A 24,788-nucleotide genomic window follows, 5' to 3' on the forward strand; every position below is an offset into this window, starting at 1 on the left:
GAACTAAAATAGGGAAAACAACCTTGGCTGTGTTTTCCTTACCAGGACATATAAACATATTTTTTATTGTCCCTGCTTTTTATAACAAGACACCCTGCCCTTGAGGCACCTATGGCAGACCTTAGGGGTGACCTATAAGTTATAAGAAGGTAGGTTTGGACTTTGGAGGTACTTTTAAATCCAAAGTCGTATTTGGTCATAGTTCTCTTTTAAAACCTGCCTGCAAGTCAGTCCTGACTTTATAATGACACCAGACACTAAAACAGTGCAGACGTAAGTGCATTAAGTCCACTGGGGTCTCTAACCTACATGCCCTACTATATACTAGGGACATACAGGTAGGCTACCTTTGCTATTTAGAATTATACCAATTACCTTATACCTTTTGAGGACAGAGCACTGGCAATGGGCCTGGTTAGCAGAGCCCATGTCACTTTTCAGAGTCAATAACAGTCAGCAGCAGTCAGGAAATGGGGAGTGATCAGAGCACAAGGGATGACTTTCTGACCTGCATTTGTAAAGCTGTGTCAGAAATGCATTATTAAAGTAGTATGGCAGTCTATTGTGCATTAACAGAGCTGTGTGTGAGTGTCTGATTGGGAATTCCAAATGTGCTACCTTTAAGGACCTACACACCCTGTGTGTGAAGTTGAGAGAACCACGGCACATCTAATTATTCCAAATATTGTCCTTTATTCTTCTTTAGTTATCCATTGAACAAAACATCTGCTACAATGTTCCATGTAGAAACAGCCGACACGTGTTTCGTCGTAACAACGACTTTTTCAAGGCTTGTTGATATAGTATATGGTATTCAAACTGTGCCAAATTATGTCCATATTGTGGCATTCAAAGTAGACTTCTGGGGTACAACTTGGGACTAAATCAAATGATGTATATCATATATCATACGTATTCGAAGTGACTTACAAGCTCAAACGGACTACGGTTGGACTTATCATGGTCCAGGCACGACCTTTGATTTAGTCCCAAGGTGTACCCCAGAAGTCAACACGAGATACCCTCATATGGGAAAAGAATTTCTACTTTGAATGCCACAATATGGACATAATTTGGCACAGTTTGAATACCATATACTATATCAACAAGCCTTGAAAAAGTCGTTGTTACGACAAAACACGTGTCGGCTGTTTCTACATGGAACATTGTAGCAGATGTTTTGTTCGATGGAAAACTAAAGAAGAATAAAGGACAATATTTGGAATAATTGGATGTGCTGTGGTTCTCTCAACTTCATTTATCCATTGTGGACCAATTGGCTCACAACCTACACACCCTGTGGCTGGGTATGGAACCACCCTGGCACTCCTTATAACTCATATGCTCAGGTTTCATTATCATTGACTGTCTCGTACTTATATACAAGCAAGGAATTTTTTGGAAGTGCGCACCATTGTAGTACACAGCCACTATTCGCTTTCGGAGTTACACCCTGTGTGTGTTGGTCTTTACATTGGATTAGCAAGGAGTGGTGTAAATCACTATTGTGGTTGGCTGCATGTGTGTGAGTTCAGGTACTAAAATAGCTGGATTAGTGCAGGTCAGGGTTTGCTGCATTTTCTGATGAAACCTGAGAAAGATAATGGCCAGGCATGATCTAGGTGCGAATTGTAAGCGTGTGACCACAGTTGCCTTTGGGTCCAAGGTTGGGTAAAGCAATGATGCTATTGGCTGTAGTTGGGTGTGAGGCTGATTGATTGCATTTCCTGTCAGGGCCACGTTCAACAGATGACTGTGATTGTGATGACTGTGATTGTAAACAAATAATTGAATGAGAAAATGGCTGATTTGACGGATCCAATCCGCTGAAATGTATGTGTCATGCGAGAAAAATACCTAAACATGTAAAGATATTAAAACCAATATAGAGTTCTGTGGGATATCATAATGTAGGATGTTAGTCACGCAGGAGTAAGACTGATTCCCTGACAGCTGCTTCCTACCACAAATGAACAAATGGCACTGCCCTATCACCTTCAACTCATATGTGAGTAACCAGTGGCCAGTGGTATGATTCTGAGGTATTTTATAAGGTGTTCTATTGCTGTCTGTATGATTTTGTTTGGGTTTATGGGACTTGATGGGTCCAGCTTCCCACACATCAGCTGGTCCTTTGTAGGCTGTATTACCTTTGGACGTTTTGCATCAGTCAGTGAAAACCTTCACTGGAGCCCATCATGGCCTTGACCATGTCTTGATGTGAACATCGAACTGCAGAGTTATTAAAGTGCTGCAATTTGAAAAGTTCATTATGGCTATATCTTGAAAGTCTTATTTGATAAAGGAGATGTTTCAAATTATTTTACATATGTATTTTACCATCATGATAGGCAATTTCTCTTAATTGAACTGCTTCTTGTGCAGTGGGCTGTCTTGTGACTCTGCACTGAACTGCATGGGAACCAGGAACTGTAGCATAAATAGCTGCATGCTGCACTAGTGCAGAGCAGAGTTGTGCACTGGTTTCAAGAAAGGGGAGTGTCAGAAGCTCATACACTTAACTTGGGAATGTTCAGAGCTAGCGCTTGATCTGTAGATGGCACAGCTCAGAAATAGGGAGCAGTGGATACTTGTATTAAATTGGAAAATTTCCTTGTATGGTTTTCTATAACGACTTGACAGTTGGTCTAGGATTTATGGAGATGTATACTCCAATACAGTATAAGCCAATGGGATTTCATTTTTGTATAGCATCCAGCTTGACAGCAATAATGTGGATAGGTTGATTTTCTAATAATATAACACATGGTACCTGAGAGTGTGCCGGATGCCTCAGCTCAGGATCAGGATCTGAGCTTAATGAACTCATTTTGCTACATGGTCAACAAGAAAGCTTAGCGTCACCCTTTGGGTGATGGGAAGTGTTTGTTGTTAGGATAAAACACATTTATAATTATAGATCAGAGCCTAGTGGGTTTTTGTTTATAAATCTTCAAGTTTTCAAATTCTACAGGATACAACCTGGTTTCAGATATAATAGAAGGGTCATACCTGCAATTCAATGGTGGCATTTTTGTTCTCACATGGGTGCCGGATAACGCTATAAGTCGCCTCAAGCAAGGAACAGATTGGATCCTATACACAGAGAATCAGGAAAAACAGACAGGAACATTTTAGTACTCAGATCGGATGAAGAGGCTAACTGGACAAGGAGTGCAACATACTTCACAATATTATACAAAGATGCAAAAGGGGCACAGGACATTAAACCAGTTACAGAAACCATATGTTTTTTAACAGTTCTCATCATTGTCTCTAGATGACATTTGCATATCACCATTCTGTGTATGTAATAGGAATAAAAAAAACCTTAATGAAGTATGGTGGTGATTAATGAGTTGGCAAATGAAACTAAATATTACAGAAACACTAATCAATGTAAACACATATATATGCTGTTCTGCACTTTTGCTATGACATACATTTGTCAGTGGCGTGGCAAGGCTGCTATGCGCTGTAAGGCAATCATAGAAAACCATGGAAATGGGGTGCATTTCAGTCCCTTACATGTCTGGGCCCAGCTGCTATGGAACCTGCTGCATTATAGTTTCTAGCCTCTTTCCTTTTACCTCTGCTGCTCAATAGATCTCTGCCATGGCACCTGACCCCAGCAGACGTATAAGGTTTGTAGCAATGCCGTTTAGAATCTCCATTTTTAAATCCACATTTTAACTTAGCATTTCTTTTGTTGGTAACATTTTGCATGGCTCTTCAGTAACTTGATGATGTAATAAGAAATTGCAGTACACGTCTGTTTCTGGGCAGTTTTAGGTCTTTCTAGTTTGTGCACTCTGTCCAAGGCTGAGCACACAGAATACAATGCCTAAAACAGTCTGATTGTCCATAGAGACAGCTCTCCATTTGTAGACATATCACAGGGTCGAGCTTGTTCCTTTGACACAGTGTGACATGGATGGTGCTGGTATTATAAAAACTGACTGTGCCATATGTAATAGAGGAGCACTTCTGCTGGGCTTATCTTGGAACGTGGCATGCAGTGCCCGAGATGCAGCCTGGCTGACTCTTAGGCTGATCGTGAATCTGACCTATACCATCCACAGTACCAATAGCCTGCACTATACCAGACTTCCTGGGTTCCCGGTACATCTTACCCAGGTATGGGAGTTCAGGTTTTCCCATTAGATCTGTCAGAAGGTGCTCCCAATATGAATTCAGCAGTGTAGGTAGCCAGAGATAGGAGTGTAACACAATCACAAAACCGTGGTTGAACTGTTTATCTTCACCATCTTTGTAATGCCGGTTACCATGCTCTGTCTTGTTTGCCTAATAATCGCAGCTCATGTTTTTTATGCAAGAATAAAATGATTATAATAAATGTTCTAAAATAAATGTTCACATCTTTCTTGTGTTTCATCTTGGGTATGTTGAGTGACACCAAAAGAGTAGATCTGTTTACACAATTTACTTGGGAATCTGAGTAGTGATGGTCAAGGTTGCAAACCCCATCTGGTACCCTGTTGTGTGCAGGGATTCAAACGGCACATTGTTAGATAGCTAGGACCATGTCAACATTTCTTGATGGTACATCTGGAATGAGTAGGCAATACTTTGGCCTAAATATTGACCAGATACAGTCCTACCTTATTCATAGGAACTGTATAACAGCTCAATTGATGAGATTGTTTCATGTGTTGCTTATTGTTTTAAATATTTAAATAATTACTTACTTTATTAAAGTATATATTTATTGGTCATGTAATGGTACCACGTGTCTTGTGAGGTTGTGCCTTAATAACAGGGCAGAAGCTGTCTAGCTTAATTTCTATATTGGCACTAAGTGTTGCTATTTCAATCTAGTTATGTTTTCATAATTGGGATCATATACACTTCCACTATAACAGGGACAGCACAGTAGGTTGTGTTCTCCCCAGCTTTTATAGTGAATTTAAATGCACTAAGGGAGTTTTTGGCAGGCAGTTGAACCCATGGGAATTAGCACCCGTAGGTATAAAAATCACTGATAAACCAGTGTGGTGTATTATAGCCTTTACTGCCAATGGCTCTAAGTTTTTCATATACACTTCCCTTTGTATTTCTTCCATCCTTGAACAGATTTACATTAATGGAAAAATGAAAAATAACAGTCCTAATTTATGCTTCTATGCCACCATTTCCATACACTTTTCTCCTCCCAGAGAGTAAGTTGCAAACTGGCTAGCATAGCAGGAGTAGGAGAATGGAGGCAGGAAAGTGAAAGGCCACCAGGAATAACAGTCAATCACCTTTAGTAATGAAGACCAACCAAAAGATTCAATTCACAAAAGGTAGTAGGGGAGGCAAGAACCAGCAAGTACAATTGCAAGCCAGCCATGATATAAAGTGAATAAGGTCCAAACATATTTACTAACTAAGAACTACAAATAGGTTTGCAGAGAAAAGGGGAAAGATAGAAAATATAAATGTGTTTGTTTGAAATTATCTTTGTGAAGATCACTGTATAAAAAATATTAAACTAATATAAGTATAGTGTCTCTAAAAAACAAATTATTATTTATATAGAGAGTTCTTGGTCAATTCAACGAGGATCGTAATACAAAAGTTAGAATTTCCTTTTTAGAGTTTGGTGGGTGGCCTGCAGGTCAGCAGAGAGATGTCCTTCACTTCCCTGTCGGAAGACCTCCCACAATAACCAAGAATCCCAAGGGGCAGGGGGTATTTCTGGGCTTTTAGCAAGTTAGCGTGGCTTTGCTGAAGGCATAGAAGCTTTGCCCACTCAGCAGAGCCTTTTGTTTTTCAAAAACAAATTGTAGAAGTAGGATCTTTTTACTAAAAATAAAAGAAAACAAATATTGCCCTGAAGAAGTGGGAGATTTCTACCTGAGGGTGGAGGTCATCTCTTTGTTTTCCTTATTTGGACTATCCCTGGAGGCCTAAAAGAAGAACAATATACAGCAGAATTTCTGCCCTCAATAGAGTGAATGGTCTAATGTACATTGACTAATGGCCCAGTGCCAGGCAATGAAAGGTTTCTGCCGGCAGAGCCAGCGTAAGCTTCACTGTTGGAAACATGCTGCTTTCTTCACTTTAAATTGAGTGCGGTATTTCAAGTTTGACGGATGGGACATCATTGCTTTTTGATGACTGTTCCACATCTTTTAAACTCTTGATGAGTCCCTGATTCCTGCAGACAATAATGTATTATTATTAATAACACAATTTTTAAAGCTTCTGCTTATGCAGATGATGCCCTGCTATATATTAGTAATCCTAAGAGTACTAGTGATTCTAAATGCTATACCCATATTACTAGAAATTACTGTTAAATGTTTGTCAGTATTAGGATTTACATTGAACATTAATAAGACTGAAGCCCTCATTACGACTTTGGCGGTCTTTTTCAAAGACTGCCGTAGCCGTGGGCGCCATTGTACCGCCAGTGCTGGCGGTATGATTGCCGCCCTATTAGGAGTTTTCTGATGGGCCAATGGACAAAAACAGCGTTTCCGTCCGCTGGCCCAGCGGAAAACTCACCACAACATTGAAGCCGGCTGGTAATCGAGCCGGCGGAAATGTTGAGGTGCGTCGGGGGAAGCAGCAGCAACCATCACGCATTTCACTGCTCGTAATTCAGGCAGTGAAATACACGATGGAGCTGTGCTTGTGGGCACCTGCACTGCCCATGCTAAGTGCATGGCCCTCCAGAGGCCCCCCAAAACCCACATTCGGCCCTGCCTTGCCATGGCGTTGTTTACCTCCATGGACAGGCTGGCGGATGGGGACTCGTAATCCCCAGGGCAGTGCTGCCCTGGCAGATTACAACCGCTGGGACCGCCAGGCTGCAGGCTGGCTGAAACCTGGAGGTGTCGGCGGTATGACAGTGGCGGATCAGCCAGGGTCAAAATGGGGTGGTTGGACCACACTGTCTGCGGTGGTCCAACTGCCATCGCGAGGCTTGCGGTCTTAAGACCGCCAGCCTCGTAATGAGGACCTGAGTTTTGTCCATTAAATCTACAGCAGACATGTTATGTGGCACCATCATTCTCTGGAATTCTTCTGGTCTGAAGTACTTGGGAAGTTGCTTTCAAAATTTAATAAAGAGCACTACAGATCTGCAAAAAATAATATCCAAAATTACAGCTAAATTAGATGAACAGTCATCATTACAGCTATCTTGGTGGGAAAAGCTTGAAGCTATTAAAATGGGAATACACCACAAATACTATATGTATTATCAATGTTATTTGTGCCATTTCCCATAACTGTCTTTAAAACCAACATCAATAAAGCTCTCAATAAATGTATTTGGAATAACAAATGCACACTGGTTAAATACAAAACCTTACATTCCTCTAAGTTGGAAGGGGATTTGGTATTCCTGATTTTCAGTGGTACCATTTTTCCTTTTTAACCGCACAAGGAGTTTATCGTTTTTTAAATCCAGAACCCTATTTGACTCCTAAGTGGGTTGTAATTGAGAGGAATACTGCTTTACCTTTTCCTTTGCCAGCAATTCTTAATATAGACCTTCGAAAAACTGGGGTCTCTTTCACCAATCATCAACAAATCAACTTGCATTCACTAACTTTGATTTACTATTTGATAACAAGATTGTGCCTTTAAAAAAAGTATATTTTTGGTATAATTCTAAGATTCAACTAAAAGCACATGTTTCCTGTTAAAAAATGGATTGATGCTGGAATATTTTATATTTCTGACAGTTGTCACAGCAATCTGTTTTTGTCCTTCTTGACTGCACAAGCTAAATTTCATATCCCCTCTCCTGGATATTAAAAGTTTGTTATATTAGGCAATGCTTTCCTTAATGCTTGCAATTGCTCTATTCCTCATCCTCAGATTTCAGAAATGGAGCTCTTCTTTAACGTTCATAGATTTTCTGGTCACATTGCTTCCAAAACATATGAAAAGTTGATATTCACTCATTCTTAGAACCTAGCGAAATTATGTGATTGTCTGAACCCTACGTAATCGTAGGCCATTAATCCATGAAGGATTCAGATTTAAGAATGATAGTTACAAATTTTAATGGGTCCAAGAGTCCATATTTCAAAATAAGGAAAAATAGAACGTTAATAAGAACCACATAAAGAATATAAAATATCCAGATTTGTGTTTCATAAAGGAAATCCCTAACCTAGGTTTAGTAGGTATAAGTTGGAAAAGAGAATTTGATTAGGAAAATAGGGTAAGGTGTCAGCTTTAAAAAACCAAAATAAAGGTCTCTGAATGAGCGCATAAGAGCACTTAGCCATAAAGCCTTTGCACCCATGCTGTGGAGATCAGCAGAAATGAGAAACGCCTTCTCCATTCGAAGATAGTAAGCATCTCCCTCCTAGTCCACACTAATATTATTGGAGAAGGCATTGGCCTGCAATTTTACAGTTTTTTCTCACTCCCACTAGCCAATCATATAACTCCAGACTCTGGCAGCAAGTAAACGCCCCTCTTTTGCAGGGCATTAAAGTGGTGCACACATCTCTATGTTCTTGAATTGTTGCACTGGACAGACTGTAAGGAACAGTCAGCTTTTCTCACGAATCGCTCCCCCGCCCTGACTTCTTCTTCAGTCATCTAATACGTAACAATAAACTCTTCACTAGCTAATTAAAGGCATCTGGAAAAACACAACATCTGAGATGGAAAAGACAAATAACATCCAAAACAGAGTGAAATATCCAGGCCTCTCAGCCTTAAACATGTAAAAGGTGACATTCAAAATGGTAATTGGAATTTTAAGTTACACAGCATGTTAACTTGGGTGCTGCTCATAAAAGGTAAATGCAGTCACCTACTACAAGTTTTCTTCATTTGCTGTGGGGTATAACGAGAATGGCAAATAGGGTTCTGAAATGAAGAAAACATGGCTCTGTAATGTCTCCGGTTGTGATCTAACACATTCATATTAAATGACTGCTATTGATCTCCTGTCAAATTACTTAATGCAAATCTTTGTGACAAATCAGATTGTTGGCAATCTGTCTGGGATAGAATCTCTCAAACCTTTTATATTAGCATTCCTCTAACCTTTGTAATTGTTACAAGTAAAACCTCAATCCTCCTAATTCCTTTAACATACATGTAATGAAATTATTCGATGTTCTGATTTAATCTAATATTAAATCTATTACTGTGAATTGGAAATCTGCTAACCTTTTATCCATACAAGTCTGGTGGGACTAGATTTTATACATAAGAAAAGGTACCAAATGTTATTTTCTTTCAATAAAAATAAAAAGTCCTCTTCAATAAAATCTCTCATATGGAAAACCTTGGATGAGTATATCTCCACTTGCTAACTATAAATAGTTCTAATATTTCTAATATTGTTAACCGGTATTACATTAGTAATTTATATTTCAGTCAATCAGTCATCAAACTTTATTCAGCGTAATAAAAAAGTCATAAAAGCATCAATTCATAGACCTAGGTCTAAAAACTATGCAATCACTGAAAATATCATAACTAAAAACAAATCTCATAAGCTGTACACCAAGATAAATAAGGAACCTACAAAAATCACAGAGTAATTTACATGGTCCCATATCTGTTTCTGATTGCCAAGGCACAGCAAACAAAATCTACTACCGCAACATACAGTTCCATACTACTTATTTGCTGCAAAAAACTAGAGTGGCCGTATGTGATCTAATTTTAGATGAACTGCAAAATTGGGATCAAGTAATGTTTTGTGCAAAAGAGTACAACCCACAGAAAAGAGAAATTGCAGTGTGCTTTGAGAAGAGACATGGGCACTTTGGCAATGTTGAGCTCAAATCAGCCTTCCTAGGGAATGCTACTAATAAGTGTAACATGTTAAAATGGAGTATTGTGAGTAAAATCCTAAAGTTCCCATTAAAAACCAAGGTCAAATAAAACTCGCAGCCTGGAGACAATTTAATTAGATTATAATGGGTGCAGGAACACAATTTGTTGAAATTCTCCTGATGAAGTCTTCCTCGACTTTTTTACCTGCATTATAATTTACGCCTCCAAATTTCCTGGATTATGGAAGAGCTCCAGCAGGCCTAGATCTATAAAGCCATCCTGACATAGTTAGTGCAGGGAATTTTTCATGTAATTGTCTAAGGAAAGACAATTGGCAGCAATTCCCTTGAAAGGTGCATTTCCAGTTTACCCCAAATTGTAAGCCAGAGAAGTAGAGGTTCCAGGTTAATTCTATCTACAATGGGGAACAGGCCTACCTCAGAGTAGCACATAAAGGATGGTGTAGATTGAGGGACTGCTAGAAGTCTATGCAGAAAATTGCTTTCGACCTCCTGTAGTTCACCCACACCCTTGTATCCCAAAACACCGGCTCCATAAACTACCAGAGATACAGTTAGGGCCGGATTTAAGAAGCCCCTACCGCCACCTTGTGCCATCTTAGTACCATTTGTTTTTTACACGTTAGGCTTTTTTTGGCAATGGGTTGATAAAAATGCCAATCCATATTGACAAAGTGGCGCAATGCATGCATTGTGTCATTTTGTAAACCCTTGTGCCACATTATCTCTGCACCAGGTATAATGTTTCTCGGGGGCATTCTGGCATTAGGAAGCTCAGAAAAATGGCGCAGTGGAATCTATCTGACTCCACTGCACTATTTTTAGCATCAGTGCTAGTGCCTGCCTAAGGCAGGCTTTAAAATTACACTCCCATTGCTTTCAATGGGCCTCCTTTCACTTTGCAGGATTAGCTTCAACATTTTTGGCTAATCCTGCAAAGCGCAAAATTAGCATCAGCATTTTTTATGCTACTTCCCTAACGTGCGCTGTGGTGCGCCTTATCATAAATACGGTGCACACATGGTGGCATTAGGGGGGTGCAATAGGGCGCAAAAAAAGTGGCGCATCATGACATGATGCACCACTTTTCATAAATATGGCCCTTAATTTTATACTTATTAGCCAGCTCTTGAAGAGGCGTATACATGAGTTGCCGGGCAAAGCTAAATACCGGTTTTAATGGTTTTTGGCATTGGATAGCCTTGGTATTAAGTAGACTATTCCAATTTAAATTAGAATCTAGGGGAAAACCTAAATAGGAGAACGTTTTTACTTTAAGAACTTCTGCCCCCCTCCCAGTTGAAATAATCTTGCTTTAACATTTTTGGGACCTATACTCATCGCAAAGGATTTGCTAAGGTTAGTTTTAGTTTTAAGGTCCCATCCCCTCCATAAAACTATGAAAAGCATCTAAAAGGAGTTGCTGTCCAGTTGTGTTTTTTTTTTTAATTAAAACTGCATCGTCCACGTAGAGTAAAACTGGAAATGTGCAAGATTTCATTTCAGCTAAATCTTTCCCTAAATTGCACAAATAAGGTTCAAGGCTATTTATGTAAATAAAGAACAGTAAAGGGGCCATCACAGAACTTTGCCGGACCCCTGAGGCAGATTTGATTATGGGGGAGAGTTTGCCATCTGTTCCATATCTAATCTAGCTGTGGTATCCCAATGCATCATTTGAAGTAAACCAATTAATGCCTGATCAAACCCCACCCTTGCCTTAGTGTCCCAGAGCTTCACCCTATTCACCAAGTCAAAGACACAGGAGAGGCCCATAAACTCAAGATGATTGGATCCCTTCCTGGCCTTGACATATTTTACCTAAAATCAACTTTTTTGAAGCATTATTTCGGGTCAGCCCCATAGCCATGGGAGTACATAAAGCACTTAAGGCTGCTATTATATTCTCTGGGGATTCCTCAAAGGAGGTCAGTAATGAGATTGCTTAGCTGTTATCTTTAATTAGCTTATAAGTAAACACCTCCTTATTTTCTGTCTCATTTTATTCTAAAACCCTTGTTATGTGAATGGGTTACTGGCAATTCTGCTTCTGCCCTATATCACCTGAAAGATATAAATCAAAGGAAGAGGATTATGGTCACTTACACAAGAGGCAATGACATAATATTCCAATAAGAATACAGGGCCATATGTACGAACACATTTTCCCATAGAGGCAGAATGGGCAAAACTGCTTGCTACATCTGGCCCACAGTTATATTGAGGACAGTAAAATAAAGTCAATCTCACTACCAGTATTGGATCCATTATAACTAGGTGGGAGAGGTGCCAAGTTCCCCTTATACTCTTTGGCAAAGGACATGTTTTTGAATACTAAAGGCCTGTTCAAGGCCTCCCAGAAAAGGGTGTACTGGAGGTGTAGAACACTTGTCCTCTCCTGCACTCTTATTTCGCAGATAGAAGATAGTTCCTCACAATCTCATATTAAAGTCCCCTGCCCAAACTACTAGTATCTCCTTTTTGTGGCAGTCTTGAAAATTCAGTAGATTCTCATCAAGATCATCAATTACAGTGTGACATGTGCATTGGATATATTATTATAAAAAATAACCAAAATAACATCATACAATTGAGGAATCTGCAATAACACCATCTTAAAATTGGACATAAAATTGAATTATTCTAGTAAAGAGACCTATTAGTTTTACAGAGAGCAGGCCCCCTTTAGCTCTTCCTGCATGAGATGAAATAGCTACACTCTATAGAGTATGAAAAACATTAGCACAAAAATCCTCATCAGACCAAGCTTCTTGCAGGAAACATTGTCTGTATTGTTAATTGCAGCGAGCCAGTCAGGATTTGGTATCTTAGAGTGGAAACCGGCAGTGTTCCAAGAGAAAGCCCTTAGGCCTTATTGGTTGAATGTGGAGTTTACACAGTGTCTGCCAATGCTGAACACCTGCCGGAGGAGCTCTTATGGTGTCTTGCCTACACCCACCCCCCACCTGGCAGCATAATCACAAATCAGACCCATACTGGTATGCCCTTTGGCATGCCACATATTCTGACCAGAGGTGGTTCTTGCTATTGGGAACTAGGGTGTTGCCCCACTAATATTTTGGCTCCCTTGGCCCTCAAATTACATGTGAAAAATATAAATAAATACCTTATAATTCAAACTTTTTAAATTTATATTTTATTCCTGTTCCCACGATGATCAAAGCCTTCAGATGCTCGTGGATTCTGTGAGCAGGTCTGAATAGGGTGGGGCTTCAGTTTAATAGACACTGAGAGTCTGACACATACATACTGGTGGCATCACTGCATGAAGGCCTACAAAGTGTGCATGTTGGGTTGGAAATCTGCTTTTCTCCAGCCACCCTGACGTGCACTAGAGGCTTCTCTCCACCTTCACATTAGTGAGTGCGGGTTGATCAAAGCCGCAACCCCTGGTCTTCCAGTGAGTGGTAAGGTTGCCTGCTCAAGCCAATTCTGGTGCTGCTCTCATGCTATGTAACAGGAAGGGAGCAGCATCTGAATTGGTTGAGAAATGTGGTTGCAAGGCCTAGTCTAGGCCTCTGATGCAGTTTGTGCACATGGCTACGCAGGTGTGGGAGGTTCTGCCCATGGAGCATGAACAATCACTGCAATGGCTTATTGTGAAACCATGCAGTGATAAGCTATTTCAGCCATTGATGGGCTGCTCAGTAAGCCTGTCTCTCCCCTCCTTAACGAGTGAGATGGAAACAACACCAACCTCAGGCTGTGGGCTGTGGCCAGGCAGGAGTTGAGTCGGATTTGTCCTGACTACGAGCCTTGTGTGATCATTCATCACGGAGTCGAGTAGAGAGTGGACCCATCTACTATTGTTCATCGCACTAACTGCAAGCCACTTTTAATCCTGAGAAACAAAAGTAGGTGGCACAATTTTCAGGGTATTTGATTTTGTCTTCCATGCTTGTTTTATTAGTAATGGCTTGTGATTTATTTCTTCAGTACCTTGCTGCTCTTGCCACCTTGTTTTTTTCCCTTAACAGGCATCCATCCTTAAACTCGTTGTTTTTGCCTTATGTTATCTTTAATTTTTGTCACTAGCTGCCTGTATATAGTCTCCCCATACTATAACCATCTCCTTTTGCGGCATATTGCCCTGGAACTGTTTTTGATTAGTTTGCACACGCACTATTTAATTTTTTTTTAACACATTAGATAAATCTGTGCATGGGCCATGGGTTGAACACTAAGGAGGAACGTCTGAGGGCTTTCTTAACCTGGTCTGTTTCCTGCTGTGAGTCAACTCCGTTTTGTGTGGGGCTTTTGATGAATACCGTGGATGGGTGCCTTTTTTAAGTTCATAGGCCTTCGCAGGTAGCAGGCTTATGCATGGCCCTGTGGGACATTTCAAGTCTTGACAGTGGGGGCTGCTGCTGTGACTTCTACTGAAGCATGTATCATGTATGTGGCACGGCCCTGTGTTTCCAAAGCTGTGTGATCATGCTCCTGGAACCCGGTTGCCACAGCACAGTATATGCCTTCTGAGACAAGTGTATGTGGGAAAAGGACATGGCAAATACCCACCTGCGCTTGCTGAATGGCATTGTTTGTACCATTTTCGGCACTCCGAGACAGCTCAGAAGGCAGGACACAGCAAGACTGTGTGATATTGAGGGGATGATGGGCCAGCTGACATTACCTGGAAGCTAATTAGAAATGAGAGTCTTGTACAAACAAATAAGTGAATCCACCCAAAGGTAAGAATTGGAGAGTAATTCTTTAATTCTTCCAAGTTGATTTTATTAAACATCAAACAATCAATCCAATTGTTCCTTACTGCAAATGTTTTCTTAAAGGTACTGCTAAGACATGTTTTGCCCCTTACACAGAAAGCCTGGGGTTTTCTCAAGGCTTTATGTACAATGTATAGACATAATGTCATTCATGAAGTTAGAAACAGATTTGTTCTTGAAGTGCAATGATCAATATTACAATAATCGATATTTAGATCAAACACATTTCTATGGAAAATGCATCCCAGTAGTCCTGTAATGAGGTAGTTTTGCTGCTGGAAGCACTGCATACCAAACAGTCCACGGCACTCCCTGTCCACAAGGCCAAGCTGGTAGTTCCTGAAATTCTCAGCACGTGACCTGGCCTCACAGAGCCATTAGTTGAGTCTTATTAGCCTCATTATTCTCGTCAGTCTAACTAGAAATCAGAGGGCTCCACAAGAGAATGACCATGTACTGTCCAGTGAGTGAGAATGACTTCGATATGCAAAGAGGCTCCATTAATAAGTTTCCTCATCTATTTAAAAACCCCACAAAAGAAGGGATTAAAAAAATCTGACTTTCTCTTCCCTTAGTTGTAATAACATTGAATATTTGTTTTCCACTTTCATCCCATCAAAACCCACTTTAATAGGGTGGGGTGGTTAGAGCATGCTTTTCACGCCTTTGTTCTCATGGTGGTATATATCATGAGGATTGTGGGGCTCTTGCCATGAGGCCTAATACTCTGGGTGTTATCAAACTCGTTATTTGCAATGCACATTTTGTTAACTGCTGTGCTCAAGTTTATTTTAAGTACTGTGAATTAGAAATGCTGCAAGCTTTCCAGTTCCTGGGTGGAAGAAAGTGGTTTTACTGCCCGGCAGGTGCTGGCCTAGGTGAGGTCTGTAGTCAGGGAGGGATTAGTATTTGGTGCCGATGGGTGGCCTGAAGGTTACTGATGAGCCCAGGCTGATGTTAATGTATAGGCCTCTTGGAGTTCTGTCTTCTTGACTCCCTTGTGAAACTTGACATGCACCACTGCTGCATGCGACAGGCTACATCACATTTGTAAAACGCACCCAGCCCTCGTGCTCCATTAATTAAGCATCCCTCTTGGAAAGGTCCTGCAGGAATGACTTTTCAGAGGGGGTGTTTGCCTTCTGGACTGCTTCTGCAATACAGATGCGCAATAATATCCCAAACCCATTTGTATGGTGTTATGTCACGCTAGTCCATAACACATTTGTTAGACTTGGCATCCTTGGCGTGGTCTCCCCTAACCTTTTGCCTCTGTTTCCCAGGTTGTTGATGTGTGCTGGACTCTGTTTTTGCTGTTTCTGTTACTCTGGGCACTTTACCACTGCTACCCAATGCTAAAGTGCAAGTGATCCTATGTAAAATATATGTGTAATTGGATTTCCATGATTGGCATATTTGATTTACTGGTACGTCCCTGGTACAGAGCACTAGAGGTGCTCAGGGCCTGTAAATTAAATGCTACTAGTGGGCCTGCAGCACTGGTTGTGCCTCCCACATTAGTAGCCCTGTAACATGGCTCAGACCTGCCACTGCAGTGTCTGTGTGCAGTTTTTAACTGCCAATTCGACTTGACAAGTGTACCCACTTGCCAGGCCTAAACCTTCCATTTTCTTACATATAAGACACCCCTCAAGTAGGCCCTAGGTAGCCCCATGGGCAGGGTGCAGAGTATGTTAAAGATGGGACATGTACTTATGTGTTTATATGTCCTGACAGTGAAATACTGCCAAATTCATTTTTTTACTGTTGCAAGGCCTACCTCTCTCATAGGTTAACATGGGGGCTACCTTTAAATATGATTAAAATGCAGATTTCATTTGGGAGCAGATGGACATGTGGAGTTTAGGGGTCCCTGAACTCACAATTTAAAAATACAGCTTTTAGTAAAGTGTGTATGAAAATGCCACTTTTAGAAAGTGGGCATTTTCTTGCTTAAACCATTCTGTGACTGCCTGTTTGTGGATTCCCTGTCTGGGTTAGTTTGACAGTTGGGCTGTTTGCACTGCTCTCTAGACAGTGACACAAAGGGAGCTAGGGTGTAGCCTGCATATCCTGATGAGCCATCTGTGCTAGGAGGGAGGTGAGAGTGGTCACTTACACCTGAAAGGGCTGTGCCTGCCCTCACACAATGCGGTCTCCAACCCAATGGTGTGTCTGGGGCCTGGCCTGGGCAAGGCAGGATCTCATAAACAAGAGAGACTTTCCTTTGAAGTAGGCCTACTTCAAAGGCCAACATGGATATAAGAAGAGCACCAAACACATGAAAAATTAGATCACTTCTGGACATCAAGAGGAACCTCTGCCAAGGAGAAGAGCTGAAGAGCTAAGGCGAAGTGCTGCCCTGCCCGTGACTGTGGTTTGTGGAGCTATTCTGCAGTTGCTGCTTCTGCCTGTGAAAGGGGACAAAGACTGGAATTTGTTGTGCATTCCTGCTTGTGAAGAAATCTCCAAGGGCTTGACCTGAGTTTGCCTCCTGTTGTTGAAGTCTCAGAGCCATCAAAGACTTCCCCTGCCAGTACCTGGACTCTCTGCTGAGACTCCTGCCCTGCCAAGTGGTGCCCATTCCAGTTCCTGGGCCCTTGAAAGGTGAAGCTGGCAGCCAAAGACTGGAAGTCCACGCACAGACCACCGTGCGGGGAATTTTTTGACGCACCTTCCGAGACATGGCTGAGAAACTATGCGCCGCCGGCTTTGCGGCTGAAATCTATGCTCCACCTGAATCGCCCCTGGAAGATCAACGCACCACGGCTAGAGAAATGACGTGCAACACCCGCTGACAGAGGCTGTTAATGTCGCAACCCCACATAGCGAGGTTTTCTCATACCGTGCGCCCGGATTTTTTACGCAAACCTCACTGGGCGTGGAAAACCAACGCAAAGCATTCCCAGACCCGAGGTGCATGTCCCGATCAACGCATCACTGTCCTATGGAGAGGAAAAACGACGCACACCAGCCCGACCGGAGGAGGAGCGACATATGGTCTTGTTTGCGAGTGAGAAATCGACGTATCGCTGGTCTTTTACGATGCACACGCGCCCGTGTGGTGTTATTTTGATGCAACCCAGGTACTTTTTCACACTAACAGTGTTAGCACTGCTTTCTAAGGATTTAAAACTCTTTTTGCTTTTTAATTCATAACTTGACTTGTGTATGGTGGCTCTTTGTTGTTTTGGTCTTGTTTATGTTTAGATAAATATTACCTATTTTTCTAAACCTGTGTCGTGTCATTTTGTAGTGTTTTCACTGAGTTATTGTGTGTGTTGGTACAAATACTTTACACCTAGACTCTGAAGTTAAGCCTGCCTGCTTGTGCCAAGCTACCAAGGGGGTGAGCGGGGGCTAACTGAGGGTGATTCTCCTTTACCCTGACTAGAGTGAGGGTACTTGCTTGGACAAGGGTTAACCTGACTACCTACCAAAGACCCCATTTCTAACAACATTGCCGTACCTTTCACTCACTGTTGGAAGTAGCAAGTGAGAAGCTGCCTAGGGACTGCAGGTAAGCAACTATGTGAGCAGAGAATGGTCAACTCGACAGGACCAAAGATAACTTTTTCTATTTTTGATTCGGTTGCTATGGTGGTGCTGTGTTACCTCCGAGCTTGTAATGTTTGTCTTGCATATTGGTGTGCATGTTGCAAACCCTGTCTGATAAAGTGCAAAGGAGCATTTAACCTTGATACCTACATTGAACTGCCAATTGTTGCCCATCACTTAATTTAAAAGTTGGATTTACAAAAATGAGTGCCTGATTCAGAGTTCCGTGTTTATCCTAATTGTGTGAAAACAGAAACTTTCAGAACAATTCAGAATTACAACTGGTGTGGTAATAGTATCATTTTTCTCACACAAACTTTGGCAGGTAAACATGGCAACAGGGAAAGTTCTGGACATTCTGAATTATACTCAGGAATTCAATAGCACATGCAAAATTACAGTGATAGTCACTGTTCCAAGATGTGGAATTAGGAATCATGTAACACTGAAACTGGTATACGTCATGCTTGGTGATATCAGTATTTACTAGATGCAGTAATACTGTACCAAATAATGACCAAATCTGAATAAAGGTGTTTTGAATACAACCATGAAATAAAATCTGTCTGCGTTTTTGTATTGTAAAGTAACAATTGTATAATGATTTCTATCTCTTGTGTGGTCTGTCCCATAGTATTGGCCAGGTGATCAGGTAAGAAGCTTCCCTGCCTGATGTAAATGGTTGTGTCAGTGCTTGGTTATAGTGTGAGGTAACTGACTTGAGTGACCTCTGTTTACAGCCCATCCTCCTGAGCCCTGTGTCTTTATGGCCTGACAAATGGCTTGCAGCCTACAAGCAGGCACACTTTGGCATGCAAGCAATAACATTTAAGACAATTATCAGGTAATAAACCAATTTAGATGGCCTGGTAACAGACTCCATGGGATGGCACAGCTACATTTCTATTTTCGTGGTATGACAGTCAATGCGGACTAATTTGTTTTGTCCAAAACACAGCTTGTGTGTTCGTTACGTTATTTGCACCGTCTTACTTTTGGGGCTTGAATTGTTTTGTACCGACATGGGTATTTAGTGCAGTCATTACTCACTGTCAGAGTGACGTACTAGAACACTCCAGGTAACAGTGCACTTGCAGTATTCTATTTATATTTATACTGGTCTTTAATTGACCCTAATTAGTAAATGTTGCCTTTACTTAAGGTGTTTTTGAAGCAAGGAATTTTGGTTTGGACTCCATCTTGGCAACTCGAAATGTTGTGCGATCCCTCAAAAATGCCTTTTCCTCTCTGTACTTCATGTCATAAATTCTCAAAAAAGAGAAAGACCATAGAATATGATGAAACACTGGCCGCAATTGTGATATAAGAAATGTCCACTTGTATTTAGGTATGTCATTATCATAATGCATATTTCAAATTCATGCCATATAACAATAGCTTAAAAGCTCATTACAAGCAATATGCTCAAAATTTAAATTTGTAATTCCTATTTGCAAACCTGCGTTCAATCTAACTCACTCTCTCTGTCTTCCCCTCTTTTCCTAATAGTGCATAAGGTATCCCTTAAAGAGAACCAATGAAACAATAGCTCGGACGTGCAATAGTACATATCGGAAATCCGTCTATGGCCACTGTGATGGATCTAGCTGTAAAGGTGTCACATGTCACTGACAGTCAAAGGATCAGGGAAGTCATTGCATGTATGTCCATACTTTTTGGGCAAGCACAAGAGGGTACATAACCCAACCTCCTTTGCTGCTCTTGCACCCCCACAACACAGCAACCCCAGTGTTTAGGGTAAGGAAACTGATGACTATATTATTTTTACATGGTAGCTAATGGCTATGTATGTGGTCTACATGGTGGGTGGGGTGGGTGCACACCAGTATCACTTTGAGGAATGGAACTGTGTACTCAATCTTAAAGGTAGATTGGAATGTTGTGAGTTCCAATGAAGACAATGAATTGGATGAAGGATTATAATCTGTTGTATGCCATCTGCTCCAACATTCCAGTATTTGTCTTTCTTTTTATTCCTTTTTAATTTAGAACATTCTACTCTCAGTGGATGGAATGTAATAATAGATTTATATCCCAGCTGCCTCTGGCTATACCGGTGTTAAAGGCCCTCTCCATTGCCTTGTTATAAGTCCTCACATGGGGCTCGAGATATATGTCTGCTTCATGGCTTTCAGCAACCAGTATGCTAGCACACCGAGGCAGCAGACTGTATCTTAGCAGTCATGTTGTGCAAAGGGGATCTGTTGGAGATATATTATGATAATGCACAAGATATGTCAGTAAAACAAGGAATACAGTAGAGCAGCTACTTGCAAAGTCATACCATGGACTGAGACATGCCGACACACTAATTGTAAAACAATTAGGATCTGCCTAGCCAGACCTTAAACTACAGTATAGTTTCCAAGACATGGGGGGACGTACAAACGTACATTCTCAAATTCCTGGTACACTAAAGTTGATTGGCTTACAGGGAGTACTCAAACAAACTCTTTGTTCTGGCTCCCCTTCTTGCTGTTTGATGGTGACCTTCCTTGGACAAAAAAGGAGTAACTGACTTGAAGTATTTGTCAGATAAAATAAAGAAGCATGCACACTTGAGAATTCATATAGAAAACCTGACAGAACTAGGAATGTTGGGAGACACTCTAATTCAAGCCTACTTAAGCGAAGCGTACCGAAAAGCAATAAAGAAATACAATGAAGCAGTTGTTAGGAATAGATCCATACTGTCAAAAATAATTGATTGTATTAGTTTCTGTGACGCTTTTCAACTGGCCTTATGAAGGCATGATGAATCTAAACGTTCCTCAAATCCAGGTGTATTCAGAGGCCTTGTTGAATTAATTGCGAGCCAGTGAAATGGAAACACATTTAGTGAGTGCAACCGTTTCAAGGGCACCTCCAAAACAATGCAAAATGAACTGCTTGAGTACATGCTAGAGATTATAAAAAGTTATATTGTCCCATTTTACAGCACACTCAGAAGGAAAAAATGCCTTTGAGGATTGTTTGTGTGCAGGAAAGTGCCCATTCCTGCAAACAAACAATCCTGCCTTCAATGCAGGGATCCGTGCACCATGGCACAAGGGTTCCTGTGTTGGCACAAGGCAGCACATTGCGCAGCAGCAGCACAAGGAGAGGACAAGAATGCACTATGTAAGATTAATTATGCCACATTGCTGCCTTCTCTGTTTCACGCAGTGCAGCAAGATATCTTGCTGTGTTGCCTTGTGTGAAGTATCATAAATTTGACCCCAAGATATCATCTTTGACACTAAGATCTTCTACATCACTCGCTTTCTGTAATATGCTTAATGCTAATTCATAACCAGAGGAAGGTGGTTTACTTCCATTAAAAAATGGTGCAAGCAGTTACCTTATCCTGCCCTAAATTATGCGGTTCTCTATAGGCCTCTCTGTTTTATTTCACACAAGGCCTTCAGCTCATCCAAAATTTTGCTCATTGCGCATCTGTTTCCTTGACTCTCTGCATGTTCCTCTGTATGCTTCCTTCGCAGTACACTTTTCACAAGTGATTTATGTTTAATGCTTTATGCATTTGCCAAGAAGCCGATCACCAACAAGGATCTTCATATTTATAACAATATTTATTTCCATACCATTCTGCATGTCATCCACTCTTCATTTGACAGCCTCGTGCATATTTCCAAAGTATATCCTGCTTGGTTTGGCAGACAATCCTGCCCCTTTTTGGCCAAACAAATCTAAACCTCCCTCCCTAGTGTGGTCTGTCTTGTTAACAACTAGCTTGCTTTCCTGAAAGCTATTAAAAAATGTAACTTTTCAAACCTCAGCATGCATGTCTTCTCATCTTTCCTCTGCATCCCAAAGCTCCTAGACACAATTTTATGGTAACAGAACCCTTTATATACAGAAATCCCATCCAAACCTAACCTAACCCCCCAACCCAACGGAGGGAGGCTTGAGGCACAAAATTCAAAAGTGCTTGTCTTGATATGATGCACTCTGCCACCAGAAGTTTCCACAATATTGGCTGTCTCATTAAAAAGGGAAAATCGGCAACCTGGGAGAACCACGTATGACAGAAATATGCTACTCACTGAGCATTTCCCTGCCAATTATTGGTGCAATACTCCTTATTAACATAGCCCCAAAGAGTGATTGTATTCCAAATACCAATGGAATGCTTTTTCACCACGAATACCATGAAGGCGGTGGTTGGTTGGGACTGCAAAATTGTCTTAGGGTGCTAAGACTTTCTCCACTACCCATTAAAGATGTATGCATTTATACTGCCTGTGTGGCTCTTTACGCTTCTCTCCTCTGCTGTGTGCAGTTATACTGCCTGTTTGTCCCTTTTCCTATTCAAGCTACATATTCTCCTAGTGTGTATCTAGACACTTCCTACTCAATTAGATCCTGGGTACCGTTATCCTACTTTTGTGGTCTTGAATCACAATGCCCCTAAGACTGTGCCTACAGTGATGATAACTGTGTGGTCTGCCACACACCCAAAACCCAAGTTCTGTGCAGTTTTTCTCTCAGGAGACTTGTTTCTCTATGATTCTCTGGCTCTCTATAAATTTGTAAGTCACACATTGTCCTGGGGGAACTCTATAGCAAGAATGTGAGGTTCTTTATGTCTAGTTCAGTACAACACTAAGATTAGAAAGACATGTCATCAAGGATGCAGTACTCCGCTCATACAGATGAGAGTTGTTATCCTGGTTCAGTTCAGTTTAGGTTACCCAATTAAACAGACATATCCAACAGAACGATTTTTACAAGAAAATACAAGTCCTGGAGCACAACGTTCTTAGTGACATGGAGTCATGTGTATAATATCCTCCATACTCTTCCTTTTTAGGTATCACCTACAGACAGCTATAGCTGTTTATTGAAGACATCAAGTTACCAACACAGCACAAACTACAGACACACAGAATAACCTTTTGGTCATCACCTTTGAGACACTGCCCATTATCTTTACTTAGTAGTTTAGTAACTGCAGCTTTGCTAAGTGTTCTACCCTTGTAACTCCAGAGGGCACAATTTGGCCCCAGCTGAACTTGTGTGGCTTTGACAATGTTTGCTTAATTCCATCACAATCATTGGCAAAGTCGTGCCATTTCAAAATGGTCACCATGCATATGTGGCCATCATGTAACAGATTTTCTTATGAATTTTGAAAAACCATAATATGATGATCACTATACGCACATTGTCAATCTTGTAATGAATTTTCAAAACTATACGAAAATCCACTACAAGATTGCTGGAGCACATGTGTGTTCTTACACAGAGGCCATTTAGTAATGGATTTTCAAAAAAACATAAGAAAATCCATTACAAGGTAGTCAATTTGCAAGAGTGCATGCTCTGAGCTACCTGGGAAAACATAAAAAAACGGGGAAGCAAGTAGTTTAGCTCTCAGTAGCAAAGTCGAAACCTATTGTCTTTACCAATGCTTGTTTCACTATAAGCAGGGACAAAGAACATAGCCTGAATCTAATGTGCTAGCACATGCAAACAACATTTGAGCCTACTTCTTTGTGGATTTGTTAGGATGATAGAGCTAGACCTATGGGCTTTGGCTAGGCTTGTGCCATTTTTCAGATACCAACATAAGTTAATTCAACCAAAGAGGATGTGCAGCAGTGGGTAAGTACCATTTATTCTTATTTTATTTATTCTAAATGTTAGTGTACATGTTGCTGTGCACTGCTGGCTACTGCAGGTAATGTGCCATTCTGCGTAAGCAGAATTGTTATAGTGTTCATGGCATGTGTCCATGTAGGTTCATGGAAGGACCTACAGCAGGCTACGATGCCACTGTGAAGCTTGCATCTCCTTGATGCAGTCAGGATACTATAGGCATCTACACGGACCATTATCAAGTTGCTGAACAGATGGGGGTTTGGGCAAAAAAAGCAGATAGAGCACAAACACTCAACAGAGGTCTAGAAGGGTCAGGAACTTAAACTTCTTATGGTGCTTGAAGGCAAGATGGATCGCTAACACTGTGCAATTATACGTACTGAAAATATACTTTAACTGGTATTCTCATAGCATTGTCACCTTCACGCCTTTGAGTAACAGTCAACCTAAAACTCCATTGTATATTAATAATTTGTTAAAATAACAAATGCATCAGTCTTTACAGCTTTAAAACCCACCTGATTGGACCGATTCTGGCACGTTTTAATCGTTTCGCTATCACAGTTTAATGTTACTTCTATGAAAAACAGAAAAACACAACATTGTTATCCAGTAGCGAAAACAGAGACAAAAGAGATAAAAAATGCATTAAAGAGAAAAAATATAAAACATAAAAGACTGAAGTGACTATCAGCACAAAAACCAGAATAGCCAACTGAAAACAAAGAACGATATTAGAGTGTTTAAACCATAATGAGGAATGATAGGAAACCAAAAGAAAAATTAGCAGGTGTTTGAAAGAAAAAAGAACACAAGATTTGTAGTTAAATGCGGGAGACCAAATCTAGTACAACAAAAATACCTCTACCCCATCGCTTTCATTCAAGCAATACGACTCTCTGGCTGAGCATCCTCTCTCTCATGATGTTGGATAGTGATGGAAGTGCGGGCATTTCTATAAGTTTCTCTCATGATTGAGAGCATGTACGCAGCTGCAGAAACGCGCAAGAGTGGTGCTCGAGCCGGCTAGCATTTTCAGGATTTCTACAGGCTCCTGCAATCTCCGTCGGAG

General features: G+C 41.0%; 1 protein-coding gene across 1 annotated transcript in view; it reads right to left on the bottom strand.

Annotated features, from left to right (window-relative positions):
* Positions 1–24,788, bottom strand: part of ADGRE1 (adhesion G protein-coupled receptor E1) — a 675,746-nt gene that overhangs the window by 156,349 nt on the left and 494,609 nt on the right. Inside the window, exons 14-15 of the mRNA XM_069219187.1 lie at positions 24,235–24,293; positions 3,013–3,096 (exon numbers count right to left, since the gene is read on the bottom strand). Of these exons, the coding sequence (XP_069075288.1) occupies positions 3,013–3,096; positions 24,235–24,293 (143 nt within the window). The remainder of the gene's footprint in view (positions 1–3,012; positions 3,097–24,234; positions 24,294–24,788) is intronic.

The sequence above is a fragment of the Pleurodeles waltl genome, chromosome 2_2, assembly GCF_031143425.1.
Source record: "Pleurodeles waltl isolate 20211129_DDA chromosome 2_2, aPleWal1.hap1.20221129, whole genome shotgun sequence".
Taxonomy (NCBI): Eukaryota; Metazoa; Chordata; class Amphibia; order Caudata; family Salamandridae; genus Pleurodeles; species Pleurodeles waltl.